This window comes from Acinonyx jubatus, chromosome D2, assembly GCF_027475565.1.
Source record: "Acinonyx jubatus isolate Ajub_Pintada_27869175 chromosome D2, VMU_Ajub_asm_v1.0, whole genome shotgun sequence".
NCBI lineage: Eukaryota > Metazoa > Chordata > Mammalia > Carnivora > Felidae > Acinonyx > Acinonyx jubatus.
The window spans coordinates 54,029,217-54,048,074 of record NC_069393.1 but is presented as its reverse complement, the minus strand read 5'-3'; the positions used below and the strand labels follow the sequence as shown (position 1 = coordinate 54,048,074).

The window sequence follows — 18,858 nt, the reverse complement described above, 5'->3', positions numbered from 1 at the left end:
CTTGGGTGCAGGGAATGGTCCAGAGCCCCCCTCTCATTTTCTATTTTGTCGTTGTTCCTTTCAAGACAATCGATCGAGCCAGAGGCAGTCTCCGCCCTTCAGCAAGACACTTCCAAGTAAGCCCAACTGGCCTTCGGCAAAGACAAGGCTGACCTCCACTCTGCCGGCCCTGACTTCTCTTCAGAAACCTCAAGTCCCACCCAAACCCAAAGACCTTGAGGATGAGGTAACCGAAATCTGTCCTGAAGGCTTCCCAGTCCGAGTGGAAGGCAGGATGCAGGGGGGAGGGGGACCGGCCAGGACCGTCTGGCGTCTGACACGCCTTCCTCCTCCTCGCCCACCCCTCTAACTCCCCACCGTTAATCCCAAAGATTTTCTTCTCTAAAAAAGGCATGTATGGCCTTAGTTTAAGCACGTTCATTCCCAGAGCGTACGGGTGATACCAGCACTGATTAGCCTCTTCGGGGGTTTCCTGTGAATCTTCTCCTTCCTCCATAAATTTCTCTATCTTTACTCTCCTTTGCTTCTCTGCCCTGCCTCCTCGCCACTTCTCCACATTTCTCTTGCAAGGTGCACAGGAGCGCAGGAGGACAAATAACAGAGACCCTAGTCGTCAGGGACCGCACACAACGTGCACAGGAGCCCGCACCTCACTTCCCGCTGGCAGCCCTTGCCTCTCACCCCCTTTTCCCTCAGCTGCCGCTACCCAGGGACCCACCTTTGCAGATTGTCCAGGACTCGACTCTGGGTTTCACTCATCAATCTCCCCTCTGGCAGCACCCAGCTTTTTATATGTCTTATTCCCTATGGAATTGCTCCTATTTGAAAACTAACCGGTAAACTCATTCAGACTGTTGTAGGAATGACTGATAAGGCCTAATATGTTGTGGCTCCCAGAGGTCCGCGCCTTGTAAATAAGGGCAAAGTGAAGCCCTCGAACTTAGCCATCAGAACAACCCTATACCAGAACCCAGAAACAAGATCACATTAAGGCAACTTCTAACCATAATCTTACTGCAGCTTTTGAAGAAATGACTTGTTTCTAAATGCCTAGAGGTGATAAAACCTATAGTGTATAAATAGGTTGTAAAAACACCTTCATTTCCACCTTGATATAATTTGTAGCCCAGCAGGGGAGGGAAAAGAGAAACTTTACTTTTTTTTTTTTTTATCTTTATTTTTCTTGAGAGAGAGACAGGGTGTAAGCAGGGGAGGAGCATAGAGAGAGGGAGACACAGCATCCGAAGCAGGCTCCAGGCTCTGAGCTGTCAGCACAGGGCCTGATGGGGGGCTCGAACCCACGAACAGCGAGATCGTGACCTGAGCCAAAGTTGGACGCTCAACCGACTGAGCCACCCAGGTGCCCCAAGGGAAACTTTCAAATAAAACAGTGGCAGCATTTAGGCCCAAATTCCTGCTTTGACCCGTATTAGCTGTGTGACTTTGGGCGAGCCAGATAACCTCTCTGAGGCTCGGTTTTTAATCTCTTCAGATTATTTTAAGGATTTAGTGTTAGAACAGCACTAACTACAGTGCCTCACCCATAGAAGGATTCCCTGTGTCGTATGTTCCTTTCTAGCATATTCTAGATTCTTTACAAAATCCAATTTTCTAGTTTCTCCTGAAAACTGGAAGCCTGGGCAACACTGGGCCAGTCATGGCCTCAAAGCCGCTGAGCCTCATGGCAGTCTTCCAGCTCAGCTGTGAATCCCTGACCTTGTTTCCATTGGTCATAGTCCCCACCACTCGTACAAGGCATGAACATGCCCTTCCTCTGCACATGTCTCCCTGCCTGCCTCTGGAAGCGTTTTACTTTATGACTTTACTCTAGGGACAGTTTAAGTTTAAGTCAGAAAGTCAGCTGACAGAGAGAGAAAGGAGGTTTGCCAGTCCTCTGTCTGTCTGTCTGTCTGAGAGGTGATGCTGACCTTTTGGGGTGAGAAGAGGGTGGCAGGAGGAAGCTGACCAGGGGACAGGATGCAGAGACCAGCTGTTAGGGGCTCACTGTGAATTCTTTCGGCGCTTGGCAAATCTATATGAAGATATAAATTCAGACACAGAATACAAATGAATACTGTGTGTGTTATATAAGGCTCTCCATTTCTGTGAATAGCTGAAAGTGGACCCCCGTGGGGAGAGGCAGAGTTTTGCTAATAGTAGCCTTGTGGAGGTGGCTCAGGCAAGTTTGAACCAGTGGGAAAAGGAGAAGTATGGAGGCGGCTGCATTCTGGAATGGGCAGATGGACAGTCAAGATAAGAAAGAGGTTAAAAACGAAAAAAAATAGGCCAACATTAAGATCTGGCTGAACCATTAGATAGGAAAAGAAGAAGTCAAGCACAAGCATAAATAACTAAAAATACTTAGCTCTGCTGTACAGGTTACAGGAAAAGTATGGGGTACAGGCTAACCAGAGAGCTGGGGAGGGAGCAAAACATGGGAGGAAGAAGCACCTGTGCCCTAATGACACGAGTGGCCGTCACTTGAGTGCTAGGTGTCCACTGGTGTTCGGAGCACTTTGTATTTATCCCATTAAACTCTCCCAAGAACACTACGAAATCTGTACTATTATCACCCCCGTTTTACAGATAAGGAAATGGTACAGATGAGGCGCAAAGGGGTTGAAGAACTTGTCCGAGGTCACAGAGGCCAGGTGTGGAGGTGAAGAAAGAGATGAGAAATAGCAATTATGAAGAGAGGGTAGAAATAAGACAGAAAGAGAAGGGGAAGGCAGGCAGGTCCTAGAATGTAGTGGATAAGAGTATGGGCGCTCGATCCTTGAACTGATACTTGAACCCCAGCTCTTCTACTTTTTACCTATGAGGACGTGAGCCAGCTACTTCACTTCTCTGGGCCTCAGTTTCTTCAAGTTTCTTCATCTTGAAATGCAGCCGATAGTAGTACCTATATTATTGGGTGGTTCTAAGGATTGAGTGAAATAACGCATGTAGAGTACTCAGATGAGTTCCTGGCGGTAAGTGCTCAGCAAATGTTTGGTTTTTGTTTCTCCTGGTATCCTCCTTGGCTACCCCCAAGATGGGTGGTAAAAACCACATTTGGGATCTGATCATCTCATTTGCTTCATGTCAGCATAAAATCACTTCCTCCCCTCATTTCTGGTCAATTGATCATTGACAAGGTTGCCATGACCATTTGGTGGGGAAAGAATTGTTTTTTTTAAAAAAATGTGCTAGGAGACCCGTATATCCGCATACGAAAACATAAGAGTGGCCCCCGTCATATGATAGACAAAAAGTAACGAAAAATAGATCATAGGCCTAAAGGTAAGGGCTAAAACTATAATATTCTTAGAAGAGAACAAAGGTATAAATCCCTACAACCTTGCATTAGGCAGTAGTATCTTAGATACATCACCAAAAGCAGAAGCAACAACAGAAAACTTAGTTAAAATGGGCTTCAAAATGTAAAGCTTTTGTGCTACAAGTGACACCACCAAGAAATAAGGACAACCTACAAAATGGGAGAACGGTTTTGCAAATTATATGTTTGATAAGAGGTTTCTGTCTAGAGCATTTAAAGAACCCAACCCAATAATAAACCCAATAATAAAAAAGACAGACAACCCAATTACAAATAGGCAAAGGAGTCGAGTAGACTTTTACCTAAAGAAGCTATAAAAAGGGGCAGTAAGCGTTCAAAAAGAGGCTCGACCTCATGAACCATCAGGGAAATGCAAGTCAAAGCCATAATTCGATACCACTTTACATCTCAGGATGGTTCTATTCCAAAAGGCGGACAGTCACAAGTGTCGGTGAGGACGCGGAGAAATCGGAGCGCTCGCACACTGCTGGTGGGAACGAAGAGGGTACAGGCACTTTGGCAAACAGTCTGGCAGTTCCCCAGACTTAAACACAGAGCCACTGTACGACCCAGCAATTCCACCACTGGGTATATTCCCGAGAGAAACGTACATCAACACAAAGACGCGCACCAATGTCCACAGCACCATTATTCATAAAAGCCGGAAAGTGAAAACCACCCAAAGGTCCACCCGAATAATCAAAATGTGTTATATTCATATAACGGACTATCATTTGGCCATACAAGTGAGTGAAAGACTGATACATGACACGTGGTTGAAACCGGAAATTACTATGCTATATGAAAGAAGTCACAAAAGACTTATCTGTCGTGTGACTCCATTTCTAGGCAGTGCCCAGAATGGGCAGCTCTTAGAGACGGAAGGTAGATCAGTGGTTGACTGGGTCCGGGAAGGGATCGATGAGAAGTGACTAATGAGCACAGGGCTCCTGTTTGGGGGGGACGAAAATGTTCTCAAATTAGATTAGGGTGATGCTTGCACACTCTGCGAATATACTAAAAGCACCCAACTATACACTTTACAAAGGGGAACTTAATGGTGTGTGAATTCTGTCTCAACAAAGGTATTTTCAAAATCCTTCCTCCCCAGACGATGAACGTGGCATGTACGGCCTCCTTCTCACTCGTTTCCGTACTTCTTCCAGGCTGATTATGTGGTTCCTCTGGAGGATGAAGACGAAAACTACATTCATCCCACAGAAAGCAGTTCACTCCCAGCTGAAAAAGGCAAGCGTTTGCAGTTTTAAGCGCCCGAACGCTTTTTGCGGTGGATGGGGGCACGCAAGGCTGTCTGGTGACAAGCACCAACAGGGGGGACAGAAAGTCCGGGCCCAGGCCTCTCTCCTCTGTGGTCACGACATCTGCCTTCCGTGGGAGCTGAGCAGAGGCATCAGGGAGAGACCCACCTCTGTCCCGCCCTTGGTCCCCCATGCCCTTCCACCCTGTCATACTCCCATCTCCAGTTATGAAGGCAGCTAGGTTCTTATTTAACTGTCCTCACGTAGAATGGATTTCTCATAAAACTGAATCCTCACAAAGCCGCAGGCCACCGTGTTGGCCTCACGAATACGGCACCGGAACAGTTTCTGCAGAGGACTGAAGAAGGAGCGAAATATGCCCGACTCTTTACATGTAGTGCTATCCCAAGCGATGAGAAACGTTTTGTTTGTAAGCCTTCCGTGGTGTAACAGGTGCAATTACAAGTGATCTTTAGAAGCCGGTGCCACATACCCTTGGACCGGGAGCAGAGCGGGGTGTGTTGACTCTGGAGCGAGTCACTGTGGAGAACATGATGCCTCTTCAAGTAACATTACTCACCTGATAAATGAGTCCAAAGTGGTCATTCCCTGTTTTTACTCTGCCATTCTGTAGCAACCCCCTCCTGCACTCCCCAAATATTGCCAGCAACTTCAAGGCCCTCCTGAGCTACCCATCACCATGAAACCACAAATAGATATTAAATTGCGCCCCCAAACCCCACAGAATCCAAGAGATTGATTATTCCCTTAATCATTAATATATTTACTCTAAAGATGCTTCTTCGGAGAAGGCTTCTTTTCATGGCTTGTGTGTTGAACAGTTGTGTTTCCCGTTCTTTACAAATTTCCTGGTCTGACCCATCGTTCCCACGATGCATTTTTCCATTTTTCCATAAGTGTGAATCTCCCTCAACAAACTGTATTTATCATTGTTATATATATATATGCATGTATTTGTGTGTTTAAGCTCCCACGGTGAATAGATCTACGAAACCAAATAACGCATCGAAGCCAGCCTCTCCTCCTGGGACAGCGTCAGGTAAAGTATAGGCATGATTCGATGCTGTGTGTGTGTGTGTGTGTGTGTGTGTGTGTGTGAAACGATTGCATCTGGGGGGTTGGTTTTTAAATCTATTCCAAACAACATAAACAACTCAGATCCAGTATTAAGAAATAATCGCTTGTGTTTCCAAATTTCTTCATAAATTGTGACAGAAGGCCTTGTGCTCATCCTCATCCACTGTCTCGTAGCACCTATGTTGAGGGGCCCTCTCCCCCATATCCCAAGGCCTCTGTTAGACAGTCCTGGCTTTTCTCCTACTTCTTTGGATACTTTTCTGGCTCCTTCTTTCCCCCTCCCCTGACGGAGGGTGTCTTCACTGTTCAGTCCTCAGCCCTCCACTCTTCTTTCAGAATATTGTGGTGGTTAAAAGCTTGGGTTTGGGACCAGACAGACATGGGTTGGAATCCCGGTGCTCCCAGTTACCAGCTGTACCACTTTGGGCCTGTCTTTTGCCTCTCCAATCTTCAGATTTTCTCCTCCGTAAATGGAGATAATAGCCCCTGCCCTGTGACAGGAGAATTCTGGAATTGTGCCCAGGAAATCTTTAATGCGGTGCCTGGCACACGGCACATGCTTGGGAAAGAATATTCTCTTTCACTTCTTTGGGGTCCATCCATTCTTCTGGCCTCAGTTCTCTTGTCCAAGCCAATAATTCTCTGGTGTGCAACTTTTTAACTATAAATAAGCTTTTTAAAAATGTTTATTTTTGAGAGAGGGGGAAAGAGAGAGAGAAAGAGAGAGAGAGAGAGGGATGGAGGGGCGGAGAGAGGGAGACAGAGGATCCAAAGTGGGCTCTGCGCTGACAGCAGAGAGCCTGATGCAGGGCTCAAACCCACAAACTGTGAGATCACGACCTGAGCCGAAGCCAGATGCTTAACTGACTGAGCCACGCAGGCGCCCCGTGGTGTGCAACTTTGACCTAATTTCTCTTCTGAACAACTTGACATACCCAGGGCCTCAAGCTCAATGCCTTCATCAGCTCTCTGCCGTTAGGATGGTCCTGTTCCTCTGTGCATGTCGGCCTCCAGGTCACATGCCTGAGGGCCTGTGTTCTTTCCAAAGTCTGCCATTTCTTTTTCTTGAATTTGCTCTTCCGTTTTCGTTGCCACTACCTTAGTCTAGGCTTCCTTTACTTTGTCACTTCATACTTTCTGTCTCCTGTGTTCGAGAGTCCACTTAGCCATACCCTTGCCTTTTGGCTTTCTCCTCAGTCACTGAGATGAGTTTCTGAATGCCTCCAAATGCTGCCAGTTTTATTCATTTGTTTTCTATTAATCTAGTATAGCTGTATTTTAATACTAGAGGCACCAGAAGAAACCAAACCTGAACAAGAAAATAATTTCCTGGTTATGTGACTGGTGGACACGGACGGGAGGAAGTACAGGAAGAGGAAGGAAGTGAGATAATTTGGGAGGGACGAAACCTGAACAGTTAGAATGAGTTTCTGAGTTTGCAAACAGCAGTTTTCAGAGATGATTTTTATAAAAGGAATGTTCAGACTACTTGCCTGTGTCTCTGTATAACTGTCCACTAGCCTTTGAAGACTACGGATAATGCCCAGATAGGCATGATGAAAATGCTAAGGCTTCGATTGGTATTTCTGTCCGCACCATGATAGTTGCCTCTGCTAATGGGTGCTGCTTTTGGCTCTTTGATGGCTAAGAAGGTACTTGGCGAGGATCACACCGTGAATTAGGTGCAGGGGCAATGTCTCCTTCTACTCGATGCTCCATACAGAGAAGCACAGTTTCAGGACAGCACAGACTCCAAAGCCAGAGGGCTCAGATCTGGATTCCGACTTGCGCTAGGTGCCAGACTTCAAACAAGCTAAGCAATCTGTACGTTTCTTAGTTTTCTCCTCTGAAAACATGGGAGGAGAAAATGGCACCTATGCCTAAGGGAGCGTGAAAATTAAGTTGAGTAAACGTATATGAATCCCACTCATAAAGTGAGAGCTCTTTGTTATTATTATTACCATTCTTTGGAATCCTTTGTTTAGCATGTCTTAATTCGTGACCAGTCTGGCGGAGTGCCCTGTACACATCCCAGGGAACAGTTGTTTCTTTCTTTCTGCATAAAGTTTTATCCTACATCAGAGTGTCTCAGCCTCCACACAGTTGGTATTTAGGGCTAGATCATTCTTTGTTGTCCTAACTGCCCTGTGCACGTGAGATGTTTAGCAACATCCTTGGCCGCCTCTGCCCCAAATAGGTGCCAATAACATCATCTCCCCAGTAGTGATAAGCTAAGGTGTCTCCAGACATTGCCAAATGTCCCAGGGGCAGGAGGGACAAAGTATTCCTAGTTAAGAACCACTGGTCTAAACAAACTGAAAGACTGACATTTTTTAGTGATTTATTTCTAAACGTGATTTAGAGGCTGATTTGCAGCTTTTGTCAGAAGAGGGTAGACAGGGGATGCACTTCTGAACTTCCTCTAAGTAAGTAGCATTTAAAAAGGGATCTATCTGCTAATTTCCTAAGATAGGGAAGGAGTTTGGGGAATTTACGATCCCCTGTTAATATGCAAGTTGAATGTTACCTGTAAGCCAAACTGTTCTGAAATTGTTAAATTAAATCTCTTTATTTGGTAAGAGCTCATACAGGGCCTGAGAGTAAGCGATGCTCCAGCTGGTGTGCAAGCCCCACTAATAATACCAGGATTTCTAGAACAGCTAGGAAAGAGTCGGAAATCCCGAGGGCTTACGGTGCCAACATTGGGATTGCTAAGGATAAGAAAACTTGCCAACGTTGGGGTGCCTGGGTGGCTCAGTCGGTTGAGCATCTGGCTTCAGTTCAGGTCATGATCTCGCAGCTCGTGGGTTCGAGCCCCACCTCGGGCTCTGTGCTGACAGCTGGGAGCCTGGAGCCTGCTTCAGATTCTGTGTCTCCCTCTCTCTCTGCCCCAACCCACTCGCATTCTGTCTCTGTCTCTCTCACAAATAAATAAACATAAAGAAAAGAAAAGAAAAGAAAAGAAAAGAAAAGAAAAGAAAAGAAAAGAAAAGAAAAGAAAAGTTACCAACATTGTATGTAGAACCAAAGAGAGGATGGTACATAAAATACATGTGGTAGAAGGAAAAACTGAGAGTAAGTCGTTTTCCTAGTCGAGAACTTTGGTAAGCACCAGCCATGCAAACATTAACATCATTTTTTGCTCAATACAATGAAAACAAAGCTGATTTTTTTTTCTTATCATTATGCTTTTGGACACATCTCCCTCTGTCGCATTTCCAATTTCTCCTCTGGAGTATTCCAGCCAGGAATTTGGCTTCATCAGAAAGCAAGGATCCTGGACACAAAGAGGGGACCAGGTTGTCCCCCCCCCCCCAGCATGCCCCTAGGTCTGACCTCAGGCCCAGAGCAGCAGAGAGCCGGTCTATGAAATAGGACAGTCATTCTGCATCTTCCCACGGGCATCCACAAAAGCACCGCTCAGTTTCACCAATCTTTCCTGAAGTAAGGGAAAAACAGCAGGTGAATCTGACCTGCCAGATCAGAGCCCACAGTAACACTAGGAGGCATTGGCCAGAGAGGAAAGGTACCCACCTGGCTTGAAACTCAGGTAGCCTTGCTTTTCAAGCCCAGCCCTGCCACTTAACCTCTCTGGGCCTCCGTTTGCTCCATGTGATGTTATGTGACGCTTCGAGATGGCACATTGAAAGTACCGCAGTGCCCAGCAGTGCCCAGCACCTGGAGACACTGTGGTGGTTGGTAGCAAGATGCTAAAACAAAAATAGCAGTAATCATATTTACTGACCTTTGTGAGTTATAATTTACATATTATAAAACTCACTTGTTTTACATGTATACTGCAGGATTTTTTTTTCTATTTTCAGTCACTTTATTTATTATTATTATTTTTTAAATATAATTTGTTGTCAGGGTAGCTAACATACAATGTATACACTGTGCTCTTGGTTTCGGGGGGAGATTCCCATGATTCATCGCGTACATGCAACACCCAGTGCTCATCCCAACAAGTGCCCTCCTCAATGCCCATCTCCCATTTTCCCCTCTCCCCTGCCCCGTCATCAAGCCTCAGTTTGTTCTCTATATTTAAGAATCTCTTACGGTTTGCCTCCCTCTCTGTTTGAAACTATTTTTTCCCCTTCCCTTCCTCTTAACTTCTGTTAAGTTTCTCAAGTTCCACATATGAGTGTAAACATATGATATCTGTCTTTCTCTGACTGACTTATTTCACTTAGCATAATACCTTCCGGTTCCATCCATGTTGTTGCAAATGGCAGGATTTCATTCTTTCCCATTGCCAAATAGTATTCCATTGTATATATAAACCACATCTTCTTTATCCACTCATTAGTCGATGGACATTTGGGCTCTTTCCATAATTTAGCTATTATTGATAGCACTGCTATAAACATTGGGGTGCATGTGCCCCTATGATCAGCACTCACGTATCCCTTGGATGAATTCCTAACAGTGCTATTTCTGGGTCATAGGGTAGATGTATTTTTAATTTTATGAGGAACCTCCACATTGTTTTCCAGAGTGGCCGCACCAGTCTGCATTCCCACCAACAGTGTACTGCAGTATTTTTTATAAATCATTACATTTACAGAGTTTTTTAACCATCACTACAATCCAGTTGTAGAAAATCTCCTTGCCCACACCAACTCCAAAAGATCCTTTATGCCCATTTTTGGTGAATGTTCTTCCCACCCCCAGCCCCAGGCAACCACTGATCTGCTTCCTGTTGATGTAGATTGGCCTTTTCTGAACATCTCATATAGCTGGAGTCATATAGTAGGAAGCCTTCTCCCTCTGGCTCTTTTCACTTAGCGTAATGTTTTTACCTCAAGTATTTTCAGTTCCTTTCCAGAAATATTCGTTTATATTTGGCTAATTCTTTACATTTTCCAGGTTCCCCTCTCGTCTTACCACAATAACTGTGAGCTAGGTACGGTCGTGGTTGTGTCCCCATTTCACAGTGGGGGAGACTGAAACGCAGTGACTTGTAAGAGGTCACCCAGCCCATCTGGTGGCAAAGAAATAACTAGAACCCTGTCCTGGGGTGAGACCATGGGTTTCCCACCGACACTTATGGTACCACCACAGGGGAAGGCGGCATGCTCCTCCCTCTCTGATAGCAGAAGTTATTTATGAGCGAGGGCGGGGGAAGGGACATGTTGGCAGACTGTTTGAAGATGTGAAGGGAAGGGAAGCTCCGTAGAGAAGCCAGGCAGTAAAAATATGACAACAATGTACCCCAGGCCAGATGAGCCTTTGGCATCGAAAGAGAGGGAAAACCCCAGGGAGGAAATTCTGACTCAGACCTTCTTTCTATTTCCTTACTTTTCGGACGAGCGTTTTCCCCCCTCCGTCCCTGAAACCCTCCATCAAGATCTATGAGTAGCCAAGGGTATTTTAATAGCATCAGTCAGGTATTAAGAATTTGAAGGACAACATCCATTTGGTTGGTTCACCAACCAGTGAAACACACTTGGACTCACACTTCATATTCAGATGGCATCTCAGTTTATTGTCATATGAAATGGTAAAAATTCTGAACATAGTCTCTTTTGCAAAAGTTCTTAAAAGTCACATCAAGATTGGGTTAACATGTAAGTGAGAGTCCTGTGGAGGGCCGTTCCGGGCATTCGTGGAAACTAGTTCTGTGTAAGGACTGTGTGTAGAAAAGGAGTGGATGGGCTCTAAACGAAAGCCTGAAGCCCTCTCTCTCTCTCTCTCTCTAAAGTACATGAGAATGAGCTTTATGATCTCTATTTTTCATGCCGGTGGAGGCCTTTTTCTTTTTTGTGTTTGGCGTAGGTGGTCCTGTAAGGTGAAGCGGCATGGCGGGCGTATGTCTTCATGTTGCAAATTCCGAAGGGGCAGAGGCCTATCTCTCCGTCTTCACCTCTTCCACAACCCCTGACACAGTGCTCTTCACGTACCAGGTTCTCAATAATTCTCAGTAGACGATTACTGCCTCAGCACTCACCAATACGTGCTTTATCTCGCAAACTAAAATAATACATACTGAGGGCAGGTCCAACCTATATTTCCAGAGCATCCCCTGTAGGTCCAGTAGGAACTGTGGGCTTAGAAATGTAGTCATTTCTTAACAAAATGCGTATTCGGTTCACTTTAAGTCAATAAAGCGCTTTTGTCTCACTGGGCCGTGACGCCCAGGCAGGTGAGCATCAGCCTGAGAGAAGGCAGCCGGGAGACGCGGAGGGGAGCTGGCTTGGTGTCTGGCTCTCTCCCTCCTGGCCTGCTGGGTCCTGATGGTGAAGCTCTGCCTGTCTCCATTCCTCCCTCATGACCGTCTGCCCCCTGCCTTAGGTAGCGGGAGGACAGTGCAGTGCAGCAGACGAGGCCCGCTGGGTCCCTTCTGTGACTCTGGAAGATGCGATTAGGCAGTAGCTTGTTACTTGTCTCAATCTGTCTGTGCAACGGGCAAAAAGGCCTGAGAATTCAGAGATGAATGAACAGCCTGTGAATGTGAGGTGCATGTGGGCTCGTAGTGGGAGTGGTGGGTCTGTCACGTTGTCCCTAGGCACTGCTGGTGTGCACATCTGTGCAGTGTGTGTGTATATAGATGCAGGTATGAGCTCTTGGCTCCTTCCTATAGGAACACTGGGGGGCTTTCACTGAGCCCACAGAATCAGGGGTTCTGTGCTTGTGTCATGGAAGAGAAGGTCATTTAGAAATATTAAGATGGAGTCCCTACTTCTCATTCTGGTTCTGAGCTTATAAATTGCCATCATTTAGATATTTCATCACCTTTGCCTATAGGCTTTCCCCAATAGCTTCTGTGTAACCCCCTATACATGCTTGACTGAAAAAAACCAAAAATGTGCCCACATCTCTGAGCCTGCTGGAAAGGCCAGCCTCACTGTGACCGTCAGCCCCAGGTTCAGGATTCGGAGACTAACCTGTGTGTATGTTTGTGCAGGTCGTAACAGCGGGGCCTGGGACGCCAAGTCACCTTCTCCTGCTGCGCCGTCCCCAATGCCCCGGGCCGGGTGAGTACCTGCTGTGGAGAATCAGCCCTGTGAGATGTGAGTGGACGCTCTCCACCACTGCTGTGGGCAGGGCCTCCTGGAATCCACAGAGCGGTCCTGCCTGAGAACCCGGAGGGGGGGGGGACGCGGGGGCTTTTTCTGCTATTTCCCTCCAGAGGAGCACAGCGGCCCAGGCTCAGATACAGGTGCACCTCACGTTACAGTAGGTGTGTTCCTAAAGGGTGTGGAAAACAAGCCCCACTGCCCTGTTCTCCTCCTCCGCTCCCCTGGCATGCTAGTCAGACTACGGGTCTCCTGCTGAAATAAAGAACCAGCAGTCTTTCCTCCCCTAAACTCTTAGTTAAGTCTTGAGTTCATTGACCTGTGTTCCGAAAGACAGAAGCTCCAGCGCCTGAATAATTTTGAGACCCATGAGCAGGTTTCATCTTTGCTTTCTACTCCTCCACTTCTCTTTCGAGGAGTTAATGATATGTAAACAAACACGTGTACACCCAACAGCACACACTGGATTGTTCCATCAAAGGCCATACTGCCGAGGTTCCTTTCAAAGGTGAGATAAGAGAGTAATACTTTCTTATTGAATGTAAAAGAGCTTTGTAAACTGCTAGGTGCTGTAACATATTAATATCACAAACAGTGACCCCCATAATTTTATATTGATTCAATAGGTTATTTTAAAAGCCCGCTTAAATATGTACAAAGCTGGCCTGCATGATTATAATCTTGATTCCGCCTCTGTGGAAAGCAAAGAAATTCTTAGGTTCAAAGGTTTATTGACCAAAATTTCTCCCTTGCCTGAGTTTTATCACTTTGGGCAAATTACTTAATCTCTCTGAGCCTCAGTTTCCTAATCTCCAAAATGCAACAATAATATCCATTTTAAAAGGTCACCGTGAGGTTTAAGGAACATGAAAAGCCTAACCCAGAGACAGGCGCTTGGGAATTGTTAGTGTTCTTCCTCCCATCTTCCAGCTCTGAGCCAAAAACAAAGAGAGAGAGACCGAGAAGGAGAGAGAGAGAGAGAAAGAGAGAGAGGAGGTGACAGTCTTTAAACACAGAAAAGAAGTATACACTCTTACAATATTCGATTATAATCTCTACTGGAACCAAGCTGAGACAAGCCCCTACAGGACCACAAATCACAGTGGTTTTCACACTTGTGTTGGTCTTCGATTTCTCTGTTCGGGATGAAATCCTAGGTAAGTGTCTAGTAGAGAATAGTCACCTGAGGCAGGACAGCAGTGGGCAAGGCGGGGCGCTGGCTGCGGTTCCACCTGCTGGGCCATCCTCCTATCTCCACTCGCGTCCATACGCTGTAGCCCCAGCTTACCCTTGGAGGATGGGAGGTCTCTGTGTCCATACTTTCAAAATACCGAGTCTAGTCCTCATTTTATGGACAAGGAAACTAAAGCTGCAACCAGCCTCACAGGCGAGAGAAAGAGGCCTGAGGTCACAGAGCAATCAGCAGCGGAACTGGAACAAGAACTCAGCCATCCTGACTCCCTGGCAACTGGCGCTCCCGTTTATCCCCAGTTAACTCTTAGCCATCTGTCAGTGGACTCTATCTGAAGCTGGGAGGATCAGGACTAAATCCCCATTCCATCCCCCTCTGCCCTTGAAGGATAGTCTCCCAACACACTCATATCATGTTTATTATTCTAGTTTAAACTGAAGAGTGAAATGATGAGCAGTCAGCTCCACTTTATCTTTGTTATGTTTTAACAAAGCCCAATCTCTTTTTATCCTCCAGGAAAAAACCAGCTACCCCACTGAAGACAGTAAGTTAATTTTTCATTTAAATGTGTTTCATATTTCCTGCCATGCTTATTCTTATTCCCTTATTTAAAGTTGACAGTGCTTCCAGCTAAGGTGAACACAGCAATTTTAGCAACTGAAGTTGCCGCCCAGATGCTCCAAGAGAAATTTAGCTTCCTCAGTTAGCCAGGGAAGAGGCTGCATGGGAGGAGCTCATCCTCACTTAGCCCCAGGGGCGGGAGGGGCGGGGGGTGGGGGGCTTCACCGAGTGTGAGCAGCGGATCCAAGGTGGCAGCCGGGCTCCCTTCCTCCCCTGACATCTGCCTTCCCCATGGGGAGCGCCTGTGTCTGCTTTCCATCTGCCGGCCTGGGGGCTAATGGTGTATCAGGCACACACAGGCCCGACTACACTTGGATTCTGGCCAGAATGTGGGGAACCTGGGCCAGCCCACTGTCTGAGGAAGCCCCCCTTGACCTAGTGCCTACTCTGTAACCTGACATCTGCAGTCACGTAGCAAACACTGAGGTGGGGCCCTAAGACCAGAGCCAGAGGCCACATTCCCTCTGTGCAAGAGCTACTGGCCAGCAGCTACTGGGGGTCACGGCATCCGTGAGCCTTGTTGACAGGGCACGGAAGTCCCTACACCAGGGCGACACTGCCCCTTCCGTGATACACTTCTAGTCCATTGCTGCTTATTGCAGATGTTGGGCTGGGAACTGCGTGCTTTTTATTGTTGTTCTTGTGATTGAAACAATAGCTATGCATCAAAGAAATGCCCTCCCCAAGTACTTATTTTAATCATGTTGCTTTGACATTTCTTTCCACATCCCACCATAGTGAATATCCTTGCCTATTTTTTTTTAATAGACTCCACTTACGCCTCAACAGAACGCTTCAGCTGTTTGTGAAGGTAAACCTGTATTATTCTGAAGGATGAGTATGTCCTCTCAAAGCTATTTTAATTAAGGATTTGTACATAAGTGTATTTCTAATTTGCTTTGTCTACTTATAAAGCAATTGTGAATATGAAACTCGGGTTTCTAAATAAAGTGGCCTTGGCTTTGCAACGAGCAGAAAGGACCTGAGATTTTGAGCCAGTGTCTTTGGGGCAAGGCTGTAGTCTACACGCCCCAAACCTGCCTGTTTGGAGACATATGACTTGCCAGACACGGATCTATGGCTTTACATAGATATGAAGACTTATTTAGAAGCATTCATGTATTTTAGAAACAATAGCTTAGTTACAGTAATGAAACTTATAAAAATCCATTTATCTGAGCAAGTTCTTTTGCTAAGTGTTGAAAGTAATGTTTTCTGAATTCAAATGTCTATTTTAGTACCTCACATCTTCAAATGTTTTTCTTCGCTTTATCGTATCCTTAAAACCTCACAAATACTTTTAATTGGAATTTTCCATTTAAAAAACTATCTGTATTTGAAAAATATTGGGGGAAATAAAAAAAAAAAAAAAGAAAGAAGTAAGAACTATCCATGATCTCAACACTTAGAACACTATATAGAGTTAAAGCCCTAAACCGTCTAATTCTACAACTGAAGCTACCCAGCGTTAAAGCTGAGTATTCTCACCATTTCCTGAGTTAACATGGGCACATCCACATAAAATGCTCTGGTTTCTTTGACGATGGATGTTGGACATTTTCTGAATGTGTCCTACACCTCGCCTGTCTGCTTCAACTGCTCCATTGTTTGTTTGTTTTTTTTTACATCTGTTTCCCACATCTTTCTTCCTCCAGGCTATTTTTGAGCTATCACTCCCTTTCTGCTATCTGGCTTTCATCTCCCTTTCCTTTGATGCTTTTGCCTCACTGTCCTTCCATACCTTACAGTTTTCTGTGCCTGTTGAGCAGGGAGCTCAAATTATAGTGGAGCCCTAGGGTGAGCCTCTGCAGGAAGTAAGCTCAACCCTGTGCAAATTCCATTGACTTCAGGAGCCTTTGAAAACCAGCCCAGAAGGAGCTCTTGGCATGTGCCACGCAGCTCCAGTGTCCTCATTCCCAAAGGGCTCCTAGTACAAGAGCTTGGCATGCTGTCTCTTTTGTGACTTGTCTCAGGGACAGAGGCAATAATCTTCCAAGCCCAGTGCAGGTGAACAGCCTCTTCTCACCTAGAAAGGAAACCTCCAGGACTGCAGAGACAAAGCAGGGTGGTCATCAGGCTGTGGGAACCAAGTGTGTTCATTGTTTCTTCTTCCGAAATTATCAAGTTGTAAAGTCATGAACAAAACATCTCACATGGCAGCTCAAAGTAGGGTGCCATCGACTTAAAACATTCTTCAGGGCCTCAAGGCTTCTGAATTTTGCTGCATTACATGAACCCCTCAAGTCTATTTTATCATTTATTTGAATCTTTGAGTTCATACTACTTTTACTCTTTTGGGGTCCTGTAACAGAAGACCCATAGTTCACCTTTCTTCCATGTGGAACACACACCCATAGACATACCGAGATTCTAACACACCCTAGACCAAATTTGAAGGAGAACAAAGCATTAAAATAATTTATCATCACATTTATCCATGGTCCAGCAGTAAAGTTCAACATAAATTCAGCATAAATTTCTTACATTTCAGGTTTACCCATTTCCCTGTGTACCAGTTATAACCCCACCCTTTCTTCTCCCACTCAGGAAAACACAATGAAATGCAATGTGATTAACATTATTATCGGGATGACCTTGAATTTGCTCAGTTAATTTTGCAAAAAAGAGATTATTTGCAAACTCTCATATTTTATCTCTTATCGGTAAGAAATTACTTATAACACCTCTTATGACTAATGAAGATAAACTAAGTGTGTTGCAACACCTGTGTGAGGGATACAGGTGTGGGTCAAACTTGTTCGTCTCTGGCTCCCACCTGTACTCACACATTTAAAGGTCCAGCCCCCGTGGCTCAGTCCCCATGTATATTGCCACAGAGCTGTGAGGTGTGCCTGCAACACTGCTGGGTAGGATGCCCGGTCCTAATAGTGCAAAGACATCACCAGACTGACAGGTGCACAAACAGATGGCATCCTGGTGAAAGACGTGTTCATAGGAAAACATCGGACCAAATCCATTTCTTCTCGGTTGATGTTGCTGGGTTGGGAACAGACATTTCACTCTAGTCTGATATGAAAACTTTCTCAATGCAGAAAAACCCATACCTGCTGAACGCCACCGAGCATCTAGTCACAGACAAGAAAATATGCAGTCATCAGTGTTTCCTCCTGCCCAGAAGTAAGAATCCCTTCCTTTAAAAATAAGTTTCCCTAACACCTGTATCGTTACATTGCATAGTGACACGAGCTTAGTGCTTGGTAAAGATCTGACATTCATTGTTTTGCAATTAAAATTTTTAAAGGTGTTAAGTAGGAAAGAACTTTAAAAGAACTTTTTAGACTCACAAAGATCTAATATTTGGGTTTATTGGTCTTCACTAAAATCTAACACTTTGGTCAAGGCCCTTCCTTTTCAAAAACTAAAGGGGATAGTTTTACTTACCTTGAAGGTTTTGGTGCCTTATCTGTCCTTCGATATGTTTTATTGGCCATTTGGGTTGGCTCCTTTGTGATGCCCCTGCTCAGAGCATCTTCAGTGCAAGCAAAATGTCAGACTTGTTCGTCTTGTGCTTTGCCCTTTAATTAATCTGAAATTCTTCCTTGCAGACAAATCCATCACAAACCTGTACCTCTGCCAAGTAAGTACAGTGAAACATGAAAAACAATATCACGTTGTAGGTAAGGCTGGATCTTCATGTCTGAGCAACACTTCCAGCTGGAGGATCTTAGTACCCTCTCTGACTTGTTTCCTTTTCTGTTAGATGGAGCCACAATATTTATTTCAGGACACCTGAGTGGCTTGGCTGGTTAAGCGTCCAACTACTGATTTCGGCTCAGGTCGTGGTCTCTTAGTTTGTGATCAAGCCCCTCATCAGGCTCTGTGCTGACGGTGTGGAGCCGGCTTGAGATTCTCTGTCTCTCCCTCTCTCTCTCTGCCTCGCCCCTACTCACGCTTGCATGTGCACTCTCTCTCTCTCAAAACAAACAAACAAACGAAGATTTTAAAAAAGAATATTTGTTTCATGGAGTAATTTTCAAAAGTAAATAAATCTGACATCATTTTTCTTTTTTTAGTATTGATTCAATATTTTACCAGTCATACTGGGCATCTTTTATATTTAATTTTTTAATAAAAATAGTACAACTGTTTTTAAAATAAGATTAAGTACCTGATATAGTGCTTTGTATATACAAGGTCTTCAATAAATGATAGTTATTGAAATTAAATCTAAAAGACACTTTGATGCTCATAAAATATATCCATAAAAGCTACCCTAAAAATATTTGGCAAATAGCTGGATAATTTTCCCAAGGCAAATAGAACATCACCCTAAAAACATATGAAGTCGGACTTGTAGAACAGAACTGCCCAAACTTTGATTTCCCTTCT

General features: G+C 45.1%; 1 protein-coding gene across 2 annotated transcripts in view; it reads left to right on the top strand.

Annotated features, from left to right (window-relative positions):
• Positions 1–18,858, top strand: part of BLNK (B cell linker) — a 75,277-nt gene that overhangs the window by 44,389 nt on the left and 12,030 nt on the right. For both annotated transcript variants that reach the window (XM_027062725.2, XM_027062726.2), the window contains 8 exons: positions 66–226; positions 4,486–4,567; positions 5,567–5,638; positions 12,584–12,653; positions 14,404–14,431; positions 15,277–15,319; positions 17,562–17,646; positions 18,075–18,106. In XM_027062725.2, coding sequence (XP_026918526.1) covers positions 66–226; positions 4,486–4,567; positions 5,567–5,638; positions 12,584–12,653; positions 14,404–14,431; positions 15,277–15,319; positions 17,562–17,646; positions 18,075–18,106 — 573 coding nt within the window. The remainder of the gene's footprint in view (positions 1–65; positions 227–4,485; positions 4,568–5,566; positions 5,639–12,583; positions 12,654–14,403; positions 14,432–15,276; positions 15,320–17,561; positions 17,647–18,074; positions 18,107–18,858) is intronic.